The sequence below is a fragment of the Fukomys damarensis genome, unplaced genomic scaffold, assembly GCF_012274545.1.
Source record: "Fukomys damarensis isolate Sample0158 unplaced genomic scaffold, DMR_v1.0_HiC HiC_scaffold_16, whole genome shotgun sequence".
Lineage (NCBI taxonomy): Eukaryota > Metazoa > Chordata > Mammalia > Rodentia > Bathyergidae > Fukomys > Fukomys damarensis.
Genome location: NW_022900928.1, coordinates 94,512,407 through 94,531,310, shown reverse-complemented (window position 1 = coordinate 94,531,310; position 18,904 = coordinate 94,512,407). Strand labels below are relative to the sequence as shown.

Genomic DNA, 18,904 nt, shown 5'->3' with positions numbered 1-18,904 from the left:
GTGTAAATACCAAATAGTTTCCCTGGTGTGAATATTCTGCAACAATGCATAAGATTCTAATAAGATTACTGACCTTTAGAAATGGGAGGAAAGGAGCTAAAGGTGTAGGGAAGGTGTGATACGTAGGGGAAGAACAAAAAGGGAAAAGAAAAAAATGTGAGAGAATGAAAAGATGAAAATAAAGTGTTTGTAGATGGGGAGGGGAGGAGGGGGTGAAGGGAGGGCAGAGGTAAGGGGAAAAAATGAGAATCAAGACTTGCCATGTAAAGGTACATGATCCCAACAATGAATGTAACTGTACTGTATCCCTAAATGTACCAATAAACTCAATAAAAAAAAAAAATTTGTACCCAAATTTTTGCTGCTGTCCTTTTTTTTTTTTAATTCCTCTCCTTGCACCAGACATAAACATTTTCTCAGGTTCTCTTTGTCCTTGGCTGTTCAGTGTGTTGGATGCATTTTTAAGTTATGTTATTTTCAATTTACGATGAGTTTGTGAGGCTTGATCCTGCTGTAAAGTCCAGAAGCTTCACTACTTGGTATGGGGTGGCTGCCAATGGGGCCAGCTGAGCGCTCCTGGGGGACACCCATTGCATTACTAAGGTTGGCCACTAGGTGGGAGTGGAGACACACCTCCGAGAACGCACAAGTCTCACACATTTGGTTATGTGGTCTCTGTTCTGGTTTTTTTACATCAAGGGTAGGAAGTGAGGGTAACTGCCTATTAACATTAATTAACTTGGGAAAGTGAGACAACTATTATACTAACAGAGATTATCTCAAACCTTGTAGCTGGCAGCCTCCACAGAAGGGGGAGTCTTGCTGTGGGAGAGATTCTAGCTCATCAGCCAGGCTCAGCGCACTCATCTGTCTGCCATTGCACAATGTGTGCATCTGTAGATCACACATCAGCATAAACTGCACCGAGCAGATTACGCACTGCCTGACCTAACACGATGCAGAACACGGTTGGCTCCGAAAGGCAGGAGGTGGTGGCTGCCAAACTCCTTCCACCAGGGCTTTCTTTTCAATACCCACAGATTCTGAGATTCCCAGCAGAACTTCAGAGCTATCGAAAGGATGCTTTACTTCTCCTTGATTGAGGAAATTCATACAGTACAAAATCACAAAATCTGCAGTATTCCCGATGGTGGGTATTGCATGCTTCAAAACCTCAACTACCCACATTTAAACGTAGCCCACGTTACTGAGTCTGGGCGTTGGCCATCCGTGATGAGCACGCGCGTGTGACATCTCTCAGCTGCCACGGTGGGAGCCACCGAGATGGCGCTTTGACATCAGCCATGTGAATTTGGCAGTGGCTCCTGTACAGGAAAGTGTGGGTGGGCTCCGATGGTCATTCCACCTCTGAAACTACTGAGGACCAACGTGCAGCTATTTCTTTAAATTTAGTGTTTTTAATTTCCTCCAACTGTTAAGAAAAGGACCCCATAAGAGTCAGAGAAGTTGGAAGTCTGGGCTCAGGCCACGAGCCTCGGAAATGGTAGAGCGAAGCTAGAACATAAACTGGCTGCACATTTCATGTTTTTCCTCTAAGCCTCTTCCAAGGATGAGGTGAAATTCAGGACCACGAGTCTGGACACTGGGAAAACCACTGTTCTGCATGTGCTACTCCTCCAATCAGACTAGCTTTAAAAATTTAGAGAGCTCTGGGGCCTCAGGAAGGAAGCTAGAAATAAAATACCAGGCAGAAGCCAAGTTCCTACCTGTTTGGAATCCAAATCCCTGAGGGTGAAGTTCCTGCTTTTGTGAGAGCTTCCTGAGTGTGTTCATAATTAGTTTAACACCAGCTAGGCCCTCTAGAAAATATCTTCTAAGCATGACTGGAAATGCACACTGGGAGATTAATCTGGTGGAAGTCACGCTCTAATTGAAGGTGAACCAAAGAATGCAGGGGAATGTCCATTTTCTGCCTGGTGACACTTACCCGTTTTCCAATGTGAAGTCAAATATCACTGATTCTGAGAAGCTGTCCTTTATTTCCCTGTCCCCTGGCTGAGTTGGTTGTTCCTCTTCAGGGCTGTCACACCCCCCTACCTACCTCTGAGAGGGTCTCACAGCTGTTCAGTGACCCGTCCCTCTCCCTTGGGGGCTGAGCTCTTCAGTGGATGCAGGAGCTTGATTCCTTTTATGAATTCTATGCACCTAACATGAGGTCTGATAAAGAGTGATGTGTGCGTGCGTGTGTGTGTGTGTGTGTGTGTGTGTGTGTGTAAAACAGAGAGACACAGAAAAGTAAGAGAGAGAAATTGGGGAGTCAGAAGCACATGGAAAAATGGAATGAAGGAAAGGGGGGAGAAGAAAACAGAGGAGAAAAGAAAAAGAAAAAAGTTGGGCAGTGGTGCACACCTGTAATCCCAGTACTCAGGAGGCTCAAGCAGGAGGATCCCTGCAAATTCAAAGCCAGCCTGGGCTACATAGTGAGACCTTATCTCAAAAACAAAACAAAATAAATATTAAATAAATAAACTAGAAAACAAAGAAATAGAAAAATTGACTACAGTGGCATCACTGTTTGATGGCCTTGGGTCAGTACTCCACTGATAACTTAATGCATGTATGCTCTCTTTTTCTTTCTTTCCTTTTTTTTTTTTTTTTTTGAGACAGGATCTCATTATATAATTGAGACTCAATTGGAACTCATTTGTAGCCCAGGCTGGTCTTAAACTCACAGCAATCTTCCTGCCTCAGCCTCCCAAGTTCTGGGATTACAGGCATGCACCATCATGCCCAGCTTGCATGTATGTTCTCTAGTAAAGCATACCATGATACTATTTTCTCTTCCTGGCCATCAGTTTGAACTCACATATTCCTGTATTCTACAGCCCTTGGCATATCTGAGTCACCTCTTTTTCCCAGGGGCACCTGTCCACATAGACGGGCATTGGCCTTTGGGGTTAGAACCAGGCAGTCACCACTGTGTTACTTGCCATGGTGTCGAACAGCCTGACTTCCAGTGCCTCTGAGGTTCCTTTTCCTTTGATAGATCCTGGATCTGAGAACTGGCTCAAATCCGGAGATGCAGCACAGGATCACGGGTATTACTGCCTTAGCTTTCTTCTTGATGACTTAAGATTAGGTACAGTAAGCAGTACTCTTGTGAGTTGCTCATGTATTTTCCCTCACGAGCACCATGTTGTATGAGCCATCCCCAAAGGTGATGCTACATAGATACCTTATACCTGGCCCTACACCTTCACCTAGTAGGGTGCGTATGTATGCTTCACATGTGACAGCAAGTGCTGCACCTGCCTCTGCTCCTCTGCTTACCTATGTCCCCTTGCTACTAAGGAGCTCAGTTCTGCAGCAGCAGCTCCTAACACAAAACACCTCAGCTGACATCATCCTTAGCCACACTTTTTTAGATCACCTTGGTAAACAGAGTGTCCTTGCGCTTTCTGAGGAACATGATCAGCTGGTAGGCTTTTCTGTCTTATGTAATGGACCAATTACAACATTTCTACTTTCCTAAGCCTTTTGATCCCTTCTTTCATAATCTCCCAAGGCAATTTTCAGCATCTCTACTTACTTTAGTGAAGGCGGTTACTTTTTCCAAACTTCCATGAGTCAGCAAATGGCATATGTTGGACTCATTCTCTAGGCTGCTTGCCAAAGTGTTAAATTCTGCACAAGGGAAGAGGAGCAGCTCCCTGTTGACACACATAGTGAGCTTTCCAATCCGGCCTTGACCACCACACTCTGGTCTTCAGCTCAGTCTCCAGGGCCATCAGTGCACGCCCGGCAGGCAATGCTCCCTAAGCTTGGGTGCATGTCCTCTCCACTCTGCCTGCACTCTCAGCTTTGCCACAGGTTATATTGAGACTTAATTCTGTTTATAAAGTGGTAGAAACAGAAGAGGTGATGGCAGGTTCCCAGGAAAGTGAGCATTGCCTTGTAAGGGACTTATTTGAGGTCTTTGTATAGTCCTGAATTGGGAGACAGAGCACAACTGCCATAGGAGAGGGAACTTTTGCCGATGTCCAGGAGAGTTCAGAGGAAATTGGGTGTTCGAGGGTCTCCATACATCAACTCACAAGTCTTTATACCAACAAGAGATTGGTGCTGGTCTCATAGACTGGGTTGCTCCCTTCACTGTATTGGATCTCTCTTGCTCCCTGTCTTGCCATGTGACTTCTTCATGGCATTTTGATTCCACCCAACATGAAGCCCCTCCCCAGAGCCAAGCAGATGCTGGTATCATGCTCTTGACCTCCAGTTAAGTATCCAACCTCAGGGGTTTTGTTATAGCAGCATGAAATACATTAATTCATCCTCCAACTGTCATACATTGCTATAAGTAGAGCCTATCGACTCCTCTCACCAGCAGTGGCACTAAGAAGTGCCTACAAAGTTCCATATATTTTATAGTTAGTGTTTACTACCATAAACCCCACAACTACAGACAGGTCTACCAAAGGAAAAAATCTAAATGACTCTGCAATTGCTCCATAGTCTAATCACTGTAGGGTCTGTAATATCTCCAGTATGACGTTTGGCCAGGGAATATAGATCCACCTGCAGATTCTCTGCTTTCAGTAACATTTTTATGACACTGACTACTGTAGCCTGGTGGAAAGGATGGTGAATAGGAGTATCCAAAAATTTTCAGATTCCAGTTTCCAGAAATGTCATCTAACGAAGACAGACTTTTTATATATTCAGTGTGAGACAAATCAAGGATACAAATGAGGTTGACTTAAATAACTAGACAGAAGATTACAACATCAAGTCAATTTCAAGAAAACTATAAATAAATTATTGAACTGTTTGCATGTGTAGGGGTATAGCCTTAGTTAATCTTTATAAAATTTAAACAGTTTTTTGATGTGCTCAGCACTACTGTTAACATCTTATTCTTTAAAAATTAATAGGAGATGAAAGCAAAAGTTGAAAGAAAAAGTTTTTCCCTCTGCCTTCTCATTCTAGAAAAAAATGCCCACGTCTTTTTGCAGTGAAGAAAGAATAAATTTGAAAGCTGATCAATTCTCTAAGAATGTTGTCTAGTGCTGTGTGTGGAAACAATTCCACATGACTCCAGGTAAATTAAGCACATTTTTATATGTAGGTGATGTAAAAAACAGTTCAAAAAAATTTGAACTGTGTACATTCATCTCCTTGAGAATAATAAAAAGTTTATTCAGAAGAGAATGCAATAAACAAAGTGTTTCATTCAGTCAAAATGATCTCTGCATACAGAAAACAATGACCAAGTAACTGGGGGGTTATCCCTCACACAAATATTTACCTGACTAGACCAAGGAATATCAAAGTCACTGTAATAACACTGAGAATATTTTTGAACACTTCACTTATATTAAGTAGGTTACTGTTTTTCTGTTAAACCCAATGTGTGCATCTAGTTTAAATACTATCAGCCAAGTCAATAGCTTCTTTTAAAGGAATTTGAAACATGTGTTGCAATAAATATAACCAAATAGGACAACCCTGCTCAACTTCCTAAGCAAATAAAATAATCTTCAAATTCACCTCTAGACCAGAGAAAAACTTTACACATTTCCAGAAGTACTACCTGCCTCTTACTTAACAGCTGTAGGTTGAATCTAAATAATTAATTCCAAAAATATTATGAATCAAAACAAGAAAAAGAAAAAAAACTCATTTTCAAGAAAAAGAGTAATAGAACTAAATGCAGAGCTGATCCAGATATTGGAATCAATATGTGAGTGACTTTTAAACAGCAACAATTGGTAAGGGAATAAACTGTATGGCTAAACAGGGATAATTGCTGAAAACAATGATTTAAGAGAAAATATTTAGTCTCTTAATATGGTACTGAGCATACAGCAAGTGAGGAAATTGCTGATTTAAGAAAACCTAGTAAAACTTAGAACAGTGAAAGTCTGTGACATTCTAGACATGACCCACTTCCTTTCTACCTCCTATAGCTCAGTATGATGGTAAATCCACTCCAGAAATGTGCAGGAAAATACACTGAGCTCCTTTCCCCCATCCCAGCTCAGAGAAGCAGCAAGTAGCTAGCATCTCTCATTCTTCCCATCATGAGTTGGAAGAGTGGAATTTCAGGAGAGGGAAGACGTAAGGTTATGCTTCTTCCTTCTACCGAGGCCTCCTCACTCATGGGACAGAAACTTTCTCATAGGAACAGCACAGTCTAAATATAGGACCCGGATCATCCTCATCCATAGGATGGATACACAACAGAAAAAAAAATCCAAGAAGTTCAAAAGCTACATTTTTGCCTTCCACACTGCAACAAAAGAACTGTTACTAAGAGAGAGCTGAACAACTGCTCCCTACTAAGCTCCAGAGCTAAGACATTTTTCCCAGTAGGATAAGGAAGTCATAAAATTCAAAGTTCTCAAGAAATTTACTTTATTTCAAACAAAATATGGGAAAGTTTGAGTCTGTGGACATTGATATACTAGAAACCAAAAAGAAGCCGGATAAATTCCTAAAAGATACAAGATGATAGGCCATAAAGTTTAACAAAGAGAATCAAAGGAAAAAAGAGTTAAGAAGGGCCTCCCCAGAGTCAGAGCAAATTTCAAACTCTGAACCCAAAAACCACCCTGTCAGAAATGCAAACTTACCTGGATCAGCCCCTGGGACAATTTATGGCACAGGCCATTATAACAGAATAATCAGCTGGCAATTAGTGGGCCTACCAGTTAGGTGCACTCAGAGGACAGTCAAAGAAAGACCTAGTATAGCTATTGTGACTTCAGGTGACTGGGTACATATTTAAACCTGCATTCACTGACATGCAACACTAGGACATACGCGGCTGGAGACAAGATAAAGACTTTAGCAAATAGTTCATCCAGGACAGTAAACAAGTTGACAAGAAAACTACAATAATAAGTTCCTCAGAGTGGGGTATGAGTATCCAGAATGAACAATAACTAAAATGTGGTGATGTTCACCTGCAATCCAAGCACTTTGTGAAGCTGATTCTGGATTGTAAGTTCAAGATCCAGATGGGCAACTTAATGATATCCTGTCTCAGAGTAATAATAACTATAACAATAATAGTGATAATGATAATAAATGGCTAGGTGCAGTGTGATGGCCTTGGTACCAAAAGAAGTCCAACTTTCAACAAAAAAATTGTACTTCATGCAATAAAATACAGCAAGAAAAGCAGATATTAAAACCTGCCTCTGAGAAGAACCAGATGTCACATTTTAGATTTAACTTTAAAGTAGACATTATAAATATATAAAGATCTAAAACAATGACTAAGAAATAAAGTATGATGACATTGTTTTTGCACAGAGATTATCAATAACATGAAAATTAGAAAAAAATCCAAATGAGGATTTTATGGATTAAAAGTATAATAACTAAAACTAGAGGAGGTCAACATTATAATTAAACTGTCAAGAGAAAGAATTAGTAAACTTGAAGATAAGTTAGCATAAATTATGCAATCCAAATAACAGAGACCAAAAGAAAAAAGAAGAAAAATGAAAATCCTTCAGAAAAATAAGGACACAACTAAGTGCACCAATATACATATAATGGACAATCTGAAGGACAAAAGAGATGCAAAGAATTATCAAGAATATTTGAAGAAATTGTGGCTGAAAACTTTCCAATTTAATGAAAATAAAATATTAATCTACATATTCATAAAGGTCAAGAAAAAACTAGCAAAATAAATGCAAAGAGATGTACAATAAACACATCAATGATATAACTGCTGGGAAAAAAAGAGAACATCTTTGATCAGCAGGAGAAAAGTGGCTTCTCAGATATAAGAGGACCTCATAAGATTAAAAGCTGACTTCTCATAAATAATTGAAGCCACAATTAAGTAGAAGTAGAGTGGTCTATTCAAAATACTAGAAGAGAAAAGGTCCACCAAGAATCCTATATTCAGCAACATTATTATTTTAAAATTAAAGTATCAAAAAGACATTCTCAGATAAATTAAAAGGATGAATTTGTTGCTATCAGATCATTTTGTAAGAACACTAAAGGAGGTGTTCATATAGAAGTCAAGTGACTATAAGTAGTAATAAAATTCAACACAGACAAAACAGAGAGCACTGAAAATGATAATTTTTTAATTATAGCAGGAAGTATAAATATTTCATCTCCCTTCTTTCAACTTTTTTTTAAAATGTGTCTGTTGTGTGTGTGTGTGTGTGTGTGTGTGTGTATCACTGAATTGTTGGAGAAAAGCATGTAGAAATGCAATGTGTTTAAACAATAACACAAAAAAGTATGTAGAAAGGCTGCTTCAGAGTAAGAACATGATACTAAATGTTAACTTGGATCTGAGAAACAAATGGAGAGGCAGAAAATGTAAGTAAGATGGTTTGAAGGGAAAGGAATTAATATGAGAAAAGGAAAAAATGGAAACAAAGTCTTTGTAAATAGGTAGGGATAGAGAGGGTGAAGGGAGGTCAGGGGAATGGGGAAAATATAAGAACCAAGATATATCATGTAAAGGTACAAATTCCCAATAATGAATGTCAACATATTGTATACCTAAACTGTAGTGATAAAATTAATGAATAAAAAATATATAACAAATGCTTTTTCCTTCAGCTTCTTTAAAAGTTAGAAATAACATTTACAATAGTGTTTTTTTTTACTTTGTAAATAAATAAATAAAATATGTGCTGTGGCCAGGGATTTAGCTTAGTGGTTCCACTGCCTGCCTCGCAAGCACAAGGTCCCAAGTTCAATCTCCTATACCCCCAATAAACAAACAAACAAACAAACGAATAAATAAATAAATAAAATGTGCTGTTGCAGTGACTCAAAAAGAAAGGGAAATAGAAATGAGATAACTGACATTGTGAAATGGGAAGAAAAGGTCTAAAGGTGTAGGGAAGGTGGGATGGGTAGGGGAAGGGTAATAAGGGAAAACAAAAAATGTGAGAAAATGAAAAGATGGAAACAAAGTGGTTATAAATGGCGAGGGGAGGAGGGGTGAAGGGAGGGCAGGGACAAGGGGAAAAAATGAGAACCAAGACCTGTCATGTAAAGGTACAAGATCCTAACAATGACTGTAACTGTACTGTATCCCTAAAATGTACCAATAAACTCAATAAAAGAAAAAAAATACTATTCAACAAAACATCTATTTAATGTAAAAATAGTATAAGTACTATGCTGAATGATGTCATGTAGGAATAGAAAATACTGATAAATGAGCAGGAATAAAAATATGAGACAAAAATCCAATGAAAAAGTAATAAATAAGCATAATAGAAAGCATGAATTCCTTTCGTGGGCTCATGGACACACTCAACACGACTGAAGAATGACTTAACAGACTTGAAAATTGGCCATCAGATACACACAATTCATTAGGTTCGCTACTATTAATTATTTGACAGAAGCATTTTTATTTCCACTAGAAATAGATAAAAATTCTTACAGTCCAACATTTTTGTCAACCCTTCCTACTCCAGAATTCCGAACAAGTGGATGTGATATAGGTGAAGGCTCAATAACTTGGGCAGGCGACTTAACAGCTCTGAGCTTCTACTTTTTCTTCTGTTAAATGATCCCTCCTTGGGCTAATGAATTAGAAAAATGGTATTCCTTCCCATTGGAACAGACTCTCCTGAACTGAAGTTGGGAACCAAGGCACTTTTCTCTAAGCATGAATCTCCCCACTGTTCAACTGATACAGTCTCACCACTGTCTAATGTTTGGCTCCCAGAGCATGGGCTGCCACTTTGTCTGAACTTTTATACAGTACAAATTACACAATTATACCTGACAACACAACAAACCTGAAGTATCCTATCAACTCACTGCTGGCCAGTTCAATTTCTTCCCCCACTTCAGGCTGTCAGGATCTACTGATTGTTATCATTAGATAAACTCCTTCCTTCACAATTCTTCCTCCAACATTATGCGAATTTCCACCAATTACATTTCAAGAAACCAGATCTCTGAATTGCTAGGGAGCTAGAAGTCAAAAGGGTAACTCCTTATTTTAAAAATTCTAACCCAGAGGAAGACTAATGAGATTGATGGATTTAACAAAAGGAACTTTCCCCCTTTTCCTAACCCTAAATATTTTTTTGTCTTTTAAATACTATTGAAACTTAAAAGGTGAAAATTATTCCAAACCCATTTCACCATTCTACAGTAGTTCTGTGGCAAATGTAAAAACCACTCCATTTGTTTTGCTGTAGCAATGGGGCCAGAACTATATGATCTACAATTAGGGAAAAAGAGAACCTCAGGATTCTTCCAATTCATATGTTGATTGTGTAAAGAAATCACACAAAAATTTAGGGAAAGAGAGCAGAGTTGATGAAGGACAAAAGTGAGCATCTCTACCTTTATATTCAGCTGACTCCCATCCCTTTTTCTCATGACCTCTCTCCATCAGGAAATCCATTTTAGCAGGTGGATTGCAGGTAACTGAGCTGATAATATTCAGTAAAAATGTGTTTCTTCTAACTCTGTCTACATGCCAAAAACATGCTACTGTGAGTTCAATAATAGAAGCAAAGCTAAATCTTTAAGATGCTAGAGGATAGAAAATGGAGTTGATTTTTGTGTTTCGTGTACTTTCAAAGCAAAACTTGGATTTGCACACACAATCTGATTTCTGTAACAATGACAAAAGATGGAAAGACTTGGTATTTTCTAAAGGTACTGAATAACTCATTATGGGGGACATGCCATCCAAAGTGACTTAAAGAAGAGCTAATTTTTGAGTAGTTGAGAGCAGTGCTTCACTCCATCATGGAGAGCTTCTTTGACTTTGTCATTCCTGAGAGTAAAGATGAAAGGATTCAGGAAAGGATTCACCGCAGAAATAAGCAGTGATGCTACCCTGTTGTACTCAGCTGCCTGTTTGCTTGCGTTTCACATAAAGAAACAAGCAGCTTCCATAGCCAACCACAACAAATGTAAAGAGAGAGGCACAGGTAGAGAAGGCTTTCCTCTGGCCAGACGCTGAGGGGATCTTGAGAATGGTAGGAAATGATGTAGGTATAGGAGACAATTGTAGGAATCAAAGAACCAATGATAATAAAAAGAGCCATTAAAAAAGAACAAACTCTGTGAAGAAAGTATCATCACAGGATAGTCTGAGTAATTGTCCTCGGTCACAGTAAAAGTGGTCTAACAGGTTTGATTTGCAGAAAGTAAACTGAAAGGTGGCATAGACAGGCCAGATCTCAGAAAGGAATCCAAATGCCCATAACATGATGACCACCCAAATGCACGTGTGGTTGTTTATAATGATGTTGTACCTCAAAGGGTTACACACAGCCACATAACGGTCCACAGCCATTGCTGCAAGCAGTGCAAACTCAGTGGTCCCCAGAGCAAGGTACAGGAAGAGGTGGGCAACACATCCATGCAGAGATATTGTTTGGATCCCTGGGAGCAGCAGACCCCAGAGCATCACTGGAGCAATTACAAATGTGCTTAGGGTCTCCAAGACAGAGAAGTGGCCAAGGAAGAAATACATGGGAGACTGAAGACGTTTATCAGCACAGATAATCATGATGATGACTGTGTTTCCAAGTAATGTCACTGAGTAAAAAACAAAGAATATAACAGAAAGAATGTAGTGCAGTTCTTGAGACCCAGGGAAGCCCAGAAGGCAGAATTCAGTGGCACTAGAGTCATTGTCCATCACCTAGTTCTTGCTTCAGCTTCTCATGAAACTTGGAGATCCAAAGGGAGTTAGCTTTATTATGTTCCCGCTCTCAAAACAGAAGGAAGAAAGGTTAGGATGAGGAACTATTTCCAACCTGGTTATCAGGTAGCATGACCTGTTTTGTGTGCTCTCCACATAGCCTACCAAAGTATTATCACTTTGATCAGTAACTAAGGCTTTCAGTTCATGTGGAACTAGCTCATTAGAATGGTGAAGACGCCTTGTTTTCTGCCAGGGTAAGGAAAATGTTCTTTAAAAAGCCACTGAATGTGACTTTTCTCGGGGGTAGAGGCTGAGACCTTCCATATAAGTCAGGTTTAAGGCTATGTCAATCAGGCCCTTCTGGTCCTTAGTTTGTTCTACTTCCTCCTAAATTAAATTAACGGAACACATAAAAGAATTCTAGTTCACAGGGTGCAACTTATACCCCCAAAGTTTAACATCATGGTAGTGCATAGACTCTCAGTAAGGAAGGCATCAGTAAAGAACCTGGGGTTCTAGGACCAGCACTCTTGCTGTTCCCAAATCTTAAAAACTCCATATTATGGAGCAGCAACATCTCCATAGGAGAACCCTGGGTCCTAGGATAATTTCCCAAAGCAGATCCTTCTTCTCACTCCAATTTCCCTTAAAAGTGCTGAGAGGAAAGAAAAAATGATAGCTGGAACAGTCAAGGATTGGAGCTGAGGCAGCAGCTGCTGGGTGCCTGCTCCCTCTTCTTACCTCACTGACTTCATTACTCACACATCTTCTCTCCAGAGGACTCTTCCCAGGCACCCTACCCAGAGCAGGAGAGTACACTCATTACTGGACTTCATTTCTCCCCATAGCACTTGTTATTACCTGAATGGTATATGACTAATCTTTGATTTTATTCCATTGTTCAATATTAAACAAATGTAGTCATGAACTAAACAAAAATCCTTGCACTGTGGAATTTATAACTAAGGCTAATAGACACACAAGAAAAGTAAATACAATACATAATACATGAGAATTATTTCATAGAAAATAAAGCAAGGAAGAGGGTTATGACATTTAATTATGTATCTATGCCATTTTATGTAAATTCTATAAAAGAAAGCACATCTTCTTCACACTTGTATTCTAAACAAGTGTGGCACTATATATATAATAGATTATATATATATATATATATATATATAATATATATACACACACACACATACACATATAACTGGGACTATATATATGACATATATATTATCATTATATTTTATTTAATTTTATAGTTTTCACACATATTCTAAGACTAAAACTACAATATATCATTATATTTTATTTAATTTTATATTTAAATATATATTTCTTTCTTGAACCAAGTCATGCGAAAAATTTTGGTAGATCATGAATGGATGTATGATACATGATTGAATGAGATGTGTCCCAGTCAGGTCCACCAAGGTTCAGACCTCTACTGTACTGTCTTTGACTTTTCCATGGATCTCAGATTGCCACTTTGTTTCTCCCATTCCCTTTCCAAGGCAATTCTTTCAATTTCTCTGTGGCTGTATTACTGGTAGACAACCAAGGCTCAAGGTTAGAATTCATGGGAGAGTTTGGTGTTCTGGCTTCCCACAAACTACAGGTAACTATCACTAGATGAAGAAAAATGAGAGAGGAGAATGTTCACTATTTGAGTCATTTGTAGGAAAATGGATGCACCTTGAGTCCATATAGTAAGTGAAATTAGACATAGCAGGTTAAATATGACGTGCTTTCTTTTACATGAGAAACCCAAAGTATACAGAATTTAAAATGCAAAATAAAACTTAGTAAAAGGGGAGAGAGACCTTATGGAGACAGGCAGGAGATCTGGTGATGGTAGATACAGGGGAGAGGGGAGAGAAAGTGGAAGTAAAGAGGATCAAGATGCAAATTGTACATGGAACAATTCCCCACAATGAATGTATTTATTACACACCACAAACATGTATGAATATTTTTAAATTATGGGTTCACATCTGCCTTAGTTACTTTTCTCTCATTGCTGAGACAAAATACTTGACATCCAAAGTTAATTTATTTAGTAGTTTATTTAGCTGACAGTCCATGATTGGCTGTCTCCAAGGCAAGGTGGCACATGACAGAGGAGCATCACAGAGGAGAAACAGTTCATGCTGCACAGAAGATAGCAAAGCAAGCAAGAGACAGACAAAACAAGCCTCTTTCTGTCACTCACATTGTATCCAGGCTAACGAGATTAGGGCAGTAACAAACCAATCAGTGCACTGTTTAGTAATCACCCACCCTTAATCCTAGCACCCTTATTCCTAGCATTGCAGTATAAATCAATCACACACTCTAAATTTAGCCACCACTGAAAAAGCTCCACCTATGACTATTTGAGGCTTGGGGGGCACATCTAGACATAAGCCATAACAATATCATACAAGAAGAAGGAATAGAGGATGAGGGAAGAGGAGGGTCACTAATGTCAGAGTCGTGTTGTCCAATTTTGGGTCAGTGAACTGCTGAAGGGTCCTTGTGCTGTGCTATAGGGACTGGGGTCTGAGCCTGTCCACTCTGCTGCTCCCCTCACCCTCTCCAAGTCCAAGTATGCTGTTTCCAGAAGGCAACCAGGCCGTGAACTCCTCATCCTGAGCCCTCCACTTGCTCCTTCACAGAAAACCCTTGGGAAGGGACTCACCGCTATAGAGGGGCTTCATCCCTGCTTCTTGTGTTTTCTGGTCTCAGTTGAGACAAAACCTTGGTGAGCACTGAGCCATGCAAGGTGCTGCTGTACTCAGTCATGGTGCAAAGGAAACTGTCCTCATGGAGGAGTTCAGGAAGAGATCAGGTATTAAACATGCTGTGTAGAGTTGAAGGTCTCTAACTCTCCATTTCTCCTCATTTTTTTCCCCAAGGAACTTTGTCCCTGAGATACTGCTTCTTAATTAGCCCATGTTCAGGGAGTCCCTAACCAATCAGTCTGAAGAGAACAGAATAACTTTTAGTTTTACCTTCTTTTGGCCAATTAAGTGTAGAACTTTTGAAAGTTTTTCTGAGTGAGGAAGCCCTAAAGCTTCTCAATCAGGGAATTTTTAACCCCAGGGCTGCCTTTGGCAAGACACTCCCCTCCTGCATCTAGATTACCAAGTGTTTCCAACTCTGAGCTGTTCATCTTCTCTGCTGTTAATCTCAGTCTCTTCCCTAGAGTCCCTTAGCTCTTCACAGCCAAAACCAGCTCCTTCCTCCAACAGAGAACATCACAAATGCCCTCTAAAACATGCACCAGTGTCCCGCAAAGCCTGCATGTAGGTCTCAGTGAAAAGCTTTATTTTCCTCATAATTCCCCCAAGAAGCCCAAGGACTCCTACTTTCTTGACAGAGGTTGTTGTTCCTAGTACTGTGGACCGTCTGGGATGCTATACCCTGAAGTCTAACCTTCCCTGGGCAGTGTCTCAGGTTTTCCCTTTCCTGAGCACATGTGCATCTGTGTGCTTTTGAGCAAGGTTCTTTCTTTCAAGCACGTTTTTCTGTGGCACATGCCTGACTACCTGTGGGCCCCCCTTAGAGACGGGAGAGCAGAAGAGAGCCCATTCAGGCAGCGACCTTTACAACCTGGAAGAACTGGCAAAATGGAAATCAGAAATCTGCTCCATGCTGGAGAAGATAGGAAAAGTGAAAATTATGAAACATTTTCTCATTTGGGTTTTCACTTTAGGCATACATGTTAAATAAGAGAAGGTCACTTGTAACTAAGGATATAAATTAGGAATAATTTTCTTTCCTGATTTCTTAATTTGCCTCAGCCTAAGCAGTTTGCCATTCAATTTTAGTGCTTTCTGAGCATGCATAATTTTGAAGGAAATTCTGTGAAAATCTGTTCTGCAAACTTCTTCTACTAACTCAGTAACATGTGAAATATACCTTCCCATATGAACAGATACTGCTCGACCTCTTTTTTCTTCAATAATGTTCCACTTTATAGATGTCATATTCTTATTAGCTAGTCCTCTATTGATCAAACTTAGATGTTGTTTCCATTTTAACTATGAAACATGTTATAAATATTTGTAGACATTTGTAAGTAAATGCTTAATCCTATTTCCAAAATGAATTCTCAGAGTTGGAATTTCCACATCAAGATGTTGATGAAGCTATTGCTCTTTATTGGCACTAAATTATACCCCAAAGATCTTGGATAGATTTGTACAATTATTCAGACACATAAAAAAGAGCTCTTCTTTTCCTGACCTATTATGAACCACAGGAATAAAGTTTTCTTTTCATTTTAAATTGAAAAGAACAGAATACAACACCTCAAAAGAAAAATCCACTGATAAATCTGAAAACATGGAAAATTTTCTGAAAGATTACCCAAACGGACTCAAACATAAATACAAATGCATTTGCCTAAATATGTTAAATAAATTCACTTCATAGTTTAAAACCTTCCCACACAGAAAACTCAGATTCACAGCCAGACAACCTTACTGGCATATTCTATTAAATATTAAGGAAAACAATAACACCAACCCTACACAGAATCTTTTAGAAAATTAAAAAGAAGGGAGCACTTCCCAGTTCATTTTATAAGGCCAGAATCTTCTAGATATATCAAGAAAATAAATCTATAAACCAATATATGTTATGAACATAAGTGCAAATTTTGATTTTTAATAAAGACCATGATTAAATATTGATATTCAAAAGTGGATACATCAACAGATGGTTCCTCTGGTCCCATCTGAAGTTATTTCTCAGCAACAAATCTTATTACAGTTTCAGTTTGTAAACTATGGGGGGATAAGGTTTCCTAGTATTGTGGTCTCCCATGGTGGATGCCCAATCCCTTTCCTTTTATTAGAATATGTTTGCAAAGGTGTAGGGAAAGTGGGAAGGGTAGGGGAAAGGTAATAAGTGAAAAGAAAAAAATATGAGAAAATGAAATAATGGAAATAAAGTGTTTGTAAATGGGGAGGGGAGGAGGGGGTGAAGGGAGGGCAGGGACAAGGGGAAAAAATGAGAACCAAGACCTGTCACATAAAGGTACAAGATCCCAATGATGAATGTAACTGTGCTGTATACCTAAAATGTACCAATAAACTCATTTAAAAAAAAGAATATGTTTGCAATACAAAATAATTGCATTCATTTTGGGGAATTAGAACATATATAAATTATAGTAATTCTGTTTACTTGCCTTCTACTCTTCTTCCTCCTTTTCCCAACATATTACAGACCTCTTTTCATCTCCACAAAGTCCGCCTCTCTGTTACTTTTATTTTGCTCTTTAAATTATCTATACTTTGAGCTTCTAAGAGAAACAATGCAATATGTAACTGTCTGTGCCTGATTAGTTTCACTTAGCATCCATTTTCCCTCAAATGACTCAAATTTATTCTGTGGTATGGCTGAGTATTACTCTATTGTATATAGAGTCCACAAAAAAAAATGGTACATATCAGTGTGGTGGTTAATTAGTTGACTTAATTTGGGTGGCAATGTCCATCTGAGTTGAGTCAGCACGGTTCTGGGTGTAGGAGACACACTTAAGGACGCTCACTGTCAGAACAATATAAAAGGAAAATGTTGGGAAAGGATTTCATGCTGATTTTCTTTGGAAGAGCTTCATTGCTGCTGATTGTCTCAGAACAGCTTTATTCCCACTGCTTTTTCTTTGGAGGGGCCTCAGATGGCTGTTCTCTTCAGCTGAGCTTCAGTCTTTGGCTTGGCCAACAGTGGCCTTTGTTCTGTTTGGAGGAGGTCTGTTCTTCACCTTTGCCTAGAGCATCCTTTCTGGTGTTGGGTGATTCCTCCACTTTCAGCAGTGGCCTTTTCTGGCCTGTCAGTGAAGACTCTTTAGCCTCCAGCACCTGCCTTTGGGCTTTCCAGCACAGATCCTTCAATCTTTCATCACAGATTCCTCGGCCTCCTGATATGGTCTTCTGGGGACATTACCATGGACTCCAGGACTTTTTCTGGATTCTTTGGATTTCGCTCACATAGACAGATCGCTTACACTCGACGACATTTGACTCTGTGAGCAGATACTGTCAGCTAATCTTGTAAATTTCAGTGTCCTGCATTAAATCTGTTTATCTTGCAAACTGACTACAGTAATCAGGAAAAGAAAAACTTGTATAAATATTTTAATGCTAAATTTATTGAGACGTAAGATTAATTAGAGGTACTTTTGACCTCCACAATTACAAGAGGTGCTCAAAATGATGGCCATTAGCGTCCAGACATTTATTAGTATGGCAAACTACTGAAATGTGTATACATTTTTTGGTGGACTCTTAAACCACATTTTCTTTAACCATTTATCTGTTGATGGGCATTTAGATAACTTCCAAGACCTAGCTGTTAGGAGTTGTGGTGCTCAGAATATAGGTATTTGTGTATCAGTGTAATACAGTGTCTTTAACTCTTTGAGGAAGTTACCCAGAAGAGGTATAGCTGGGTCAAATGGAATGTCTAGTTTTAATTTTTTGAAGAATCTCCATACTGATTTCCACAGTAGTTGTATTAATTTATATTTCCATCATAGTGTACAAAGGTTTCTTTTTCCCCACAACCTCTCCAGAATTTCTTGTGTTTTAAATTATTCAGCCATTCTTTCTGGAGTAAAATGAATTCTCAGTGTTGTCTGATTTTCATTTTGCTAATGGCTAATTTTAGAGGAAACTGCTGAGCAATTTTTCAGATACAGTCCACATGTATTTCTTCTTTGGACTCGTGCTCATTTATTTAAATTGTCCAATTTTATGGAGCTTTTTATTTGGAAGTGTGGTTCTGTTTTTTTTAATTTCTTTTATAGTCTAGGTATTAGTCATCTATCACAGAAGCAGCTGGCAAAACATGTTTCCATTCTATAGGTTATCTTTCTTCACTCTATTATTTCTTTTGCTGTGCAACAGCTTTGCAATTTGATAGAATCCTATTTGTTGATCATTTTACTCCTTGTGCAATTGGAGTTCTACTTGGGAAGTCCCTGCCTATGCCTGTGTCTTCAAGAGCTTTACCTATTTTATCTTCTTGAAGATTAGTTTTTTATATCTAGGTCTTTGATCCATTTTTATTTGATTTTAGTACAGTGTGAGAGCAATGGTTCTGGACTTATGCAGGTATAGTCCTCTATGCTATTTGTTAAAGGAGCTATTTTTCTTTTCTCCAGAATAATTTGTGGCCCCTCTGTCAAAGATCAAATGGTGAAGGTGGTTGCTTCTGCATTTCTGATTCCATTCCTTGATCAGCATGTCTGCTTTTGTGCCAGCACTATGC

General features: G+C 38.9%; 2 protein-coding genes across 4 annotated transcripts in view; both read right to left on the bottom strand.

The window, feature by feature from the left end:
* Kel (Kell metallo-endopeptidase (Kell blood group)) overlaps positions 1 to 18,904 on the bottom strand; it is a 214,701-nt gene that overhangs the window by 65,351 nt on the left and 130,446 nt on the right. The gene's annotated exons all lie outside the window — the stretch shown is intronic.
* LOC104850633 (olfactory receptor 9A4) lies at positions 10,687 to 11,626 on the bottom strand. The gene is given in 4 exon segments (XM_010607682.1): positions 10,687 to 10,837; positions 10,839 to 10,960; positions 10,962 to 11,029; positions 11,032 to 11,626. Coding segments are annotated over 4 exon segments (936 nt in total).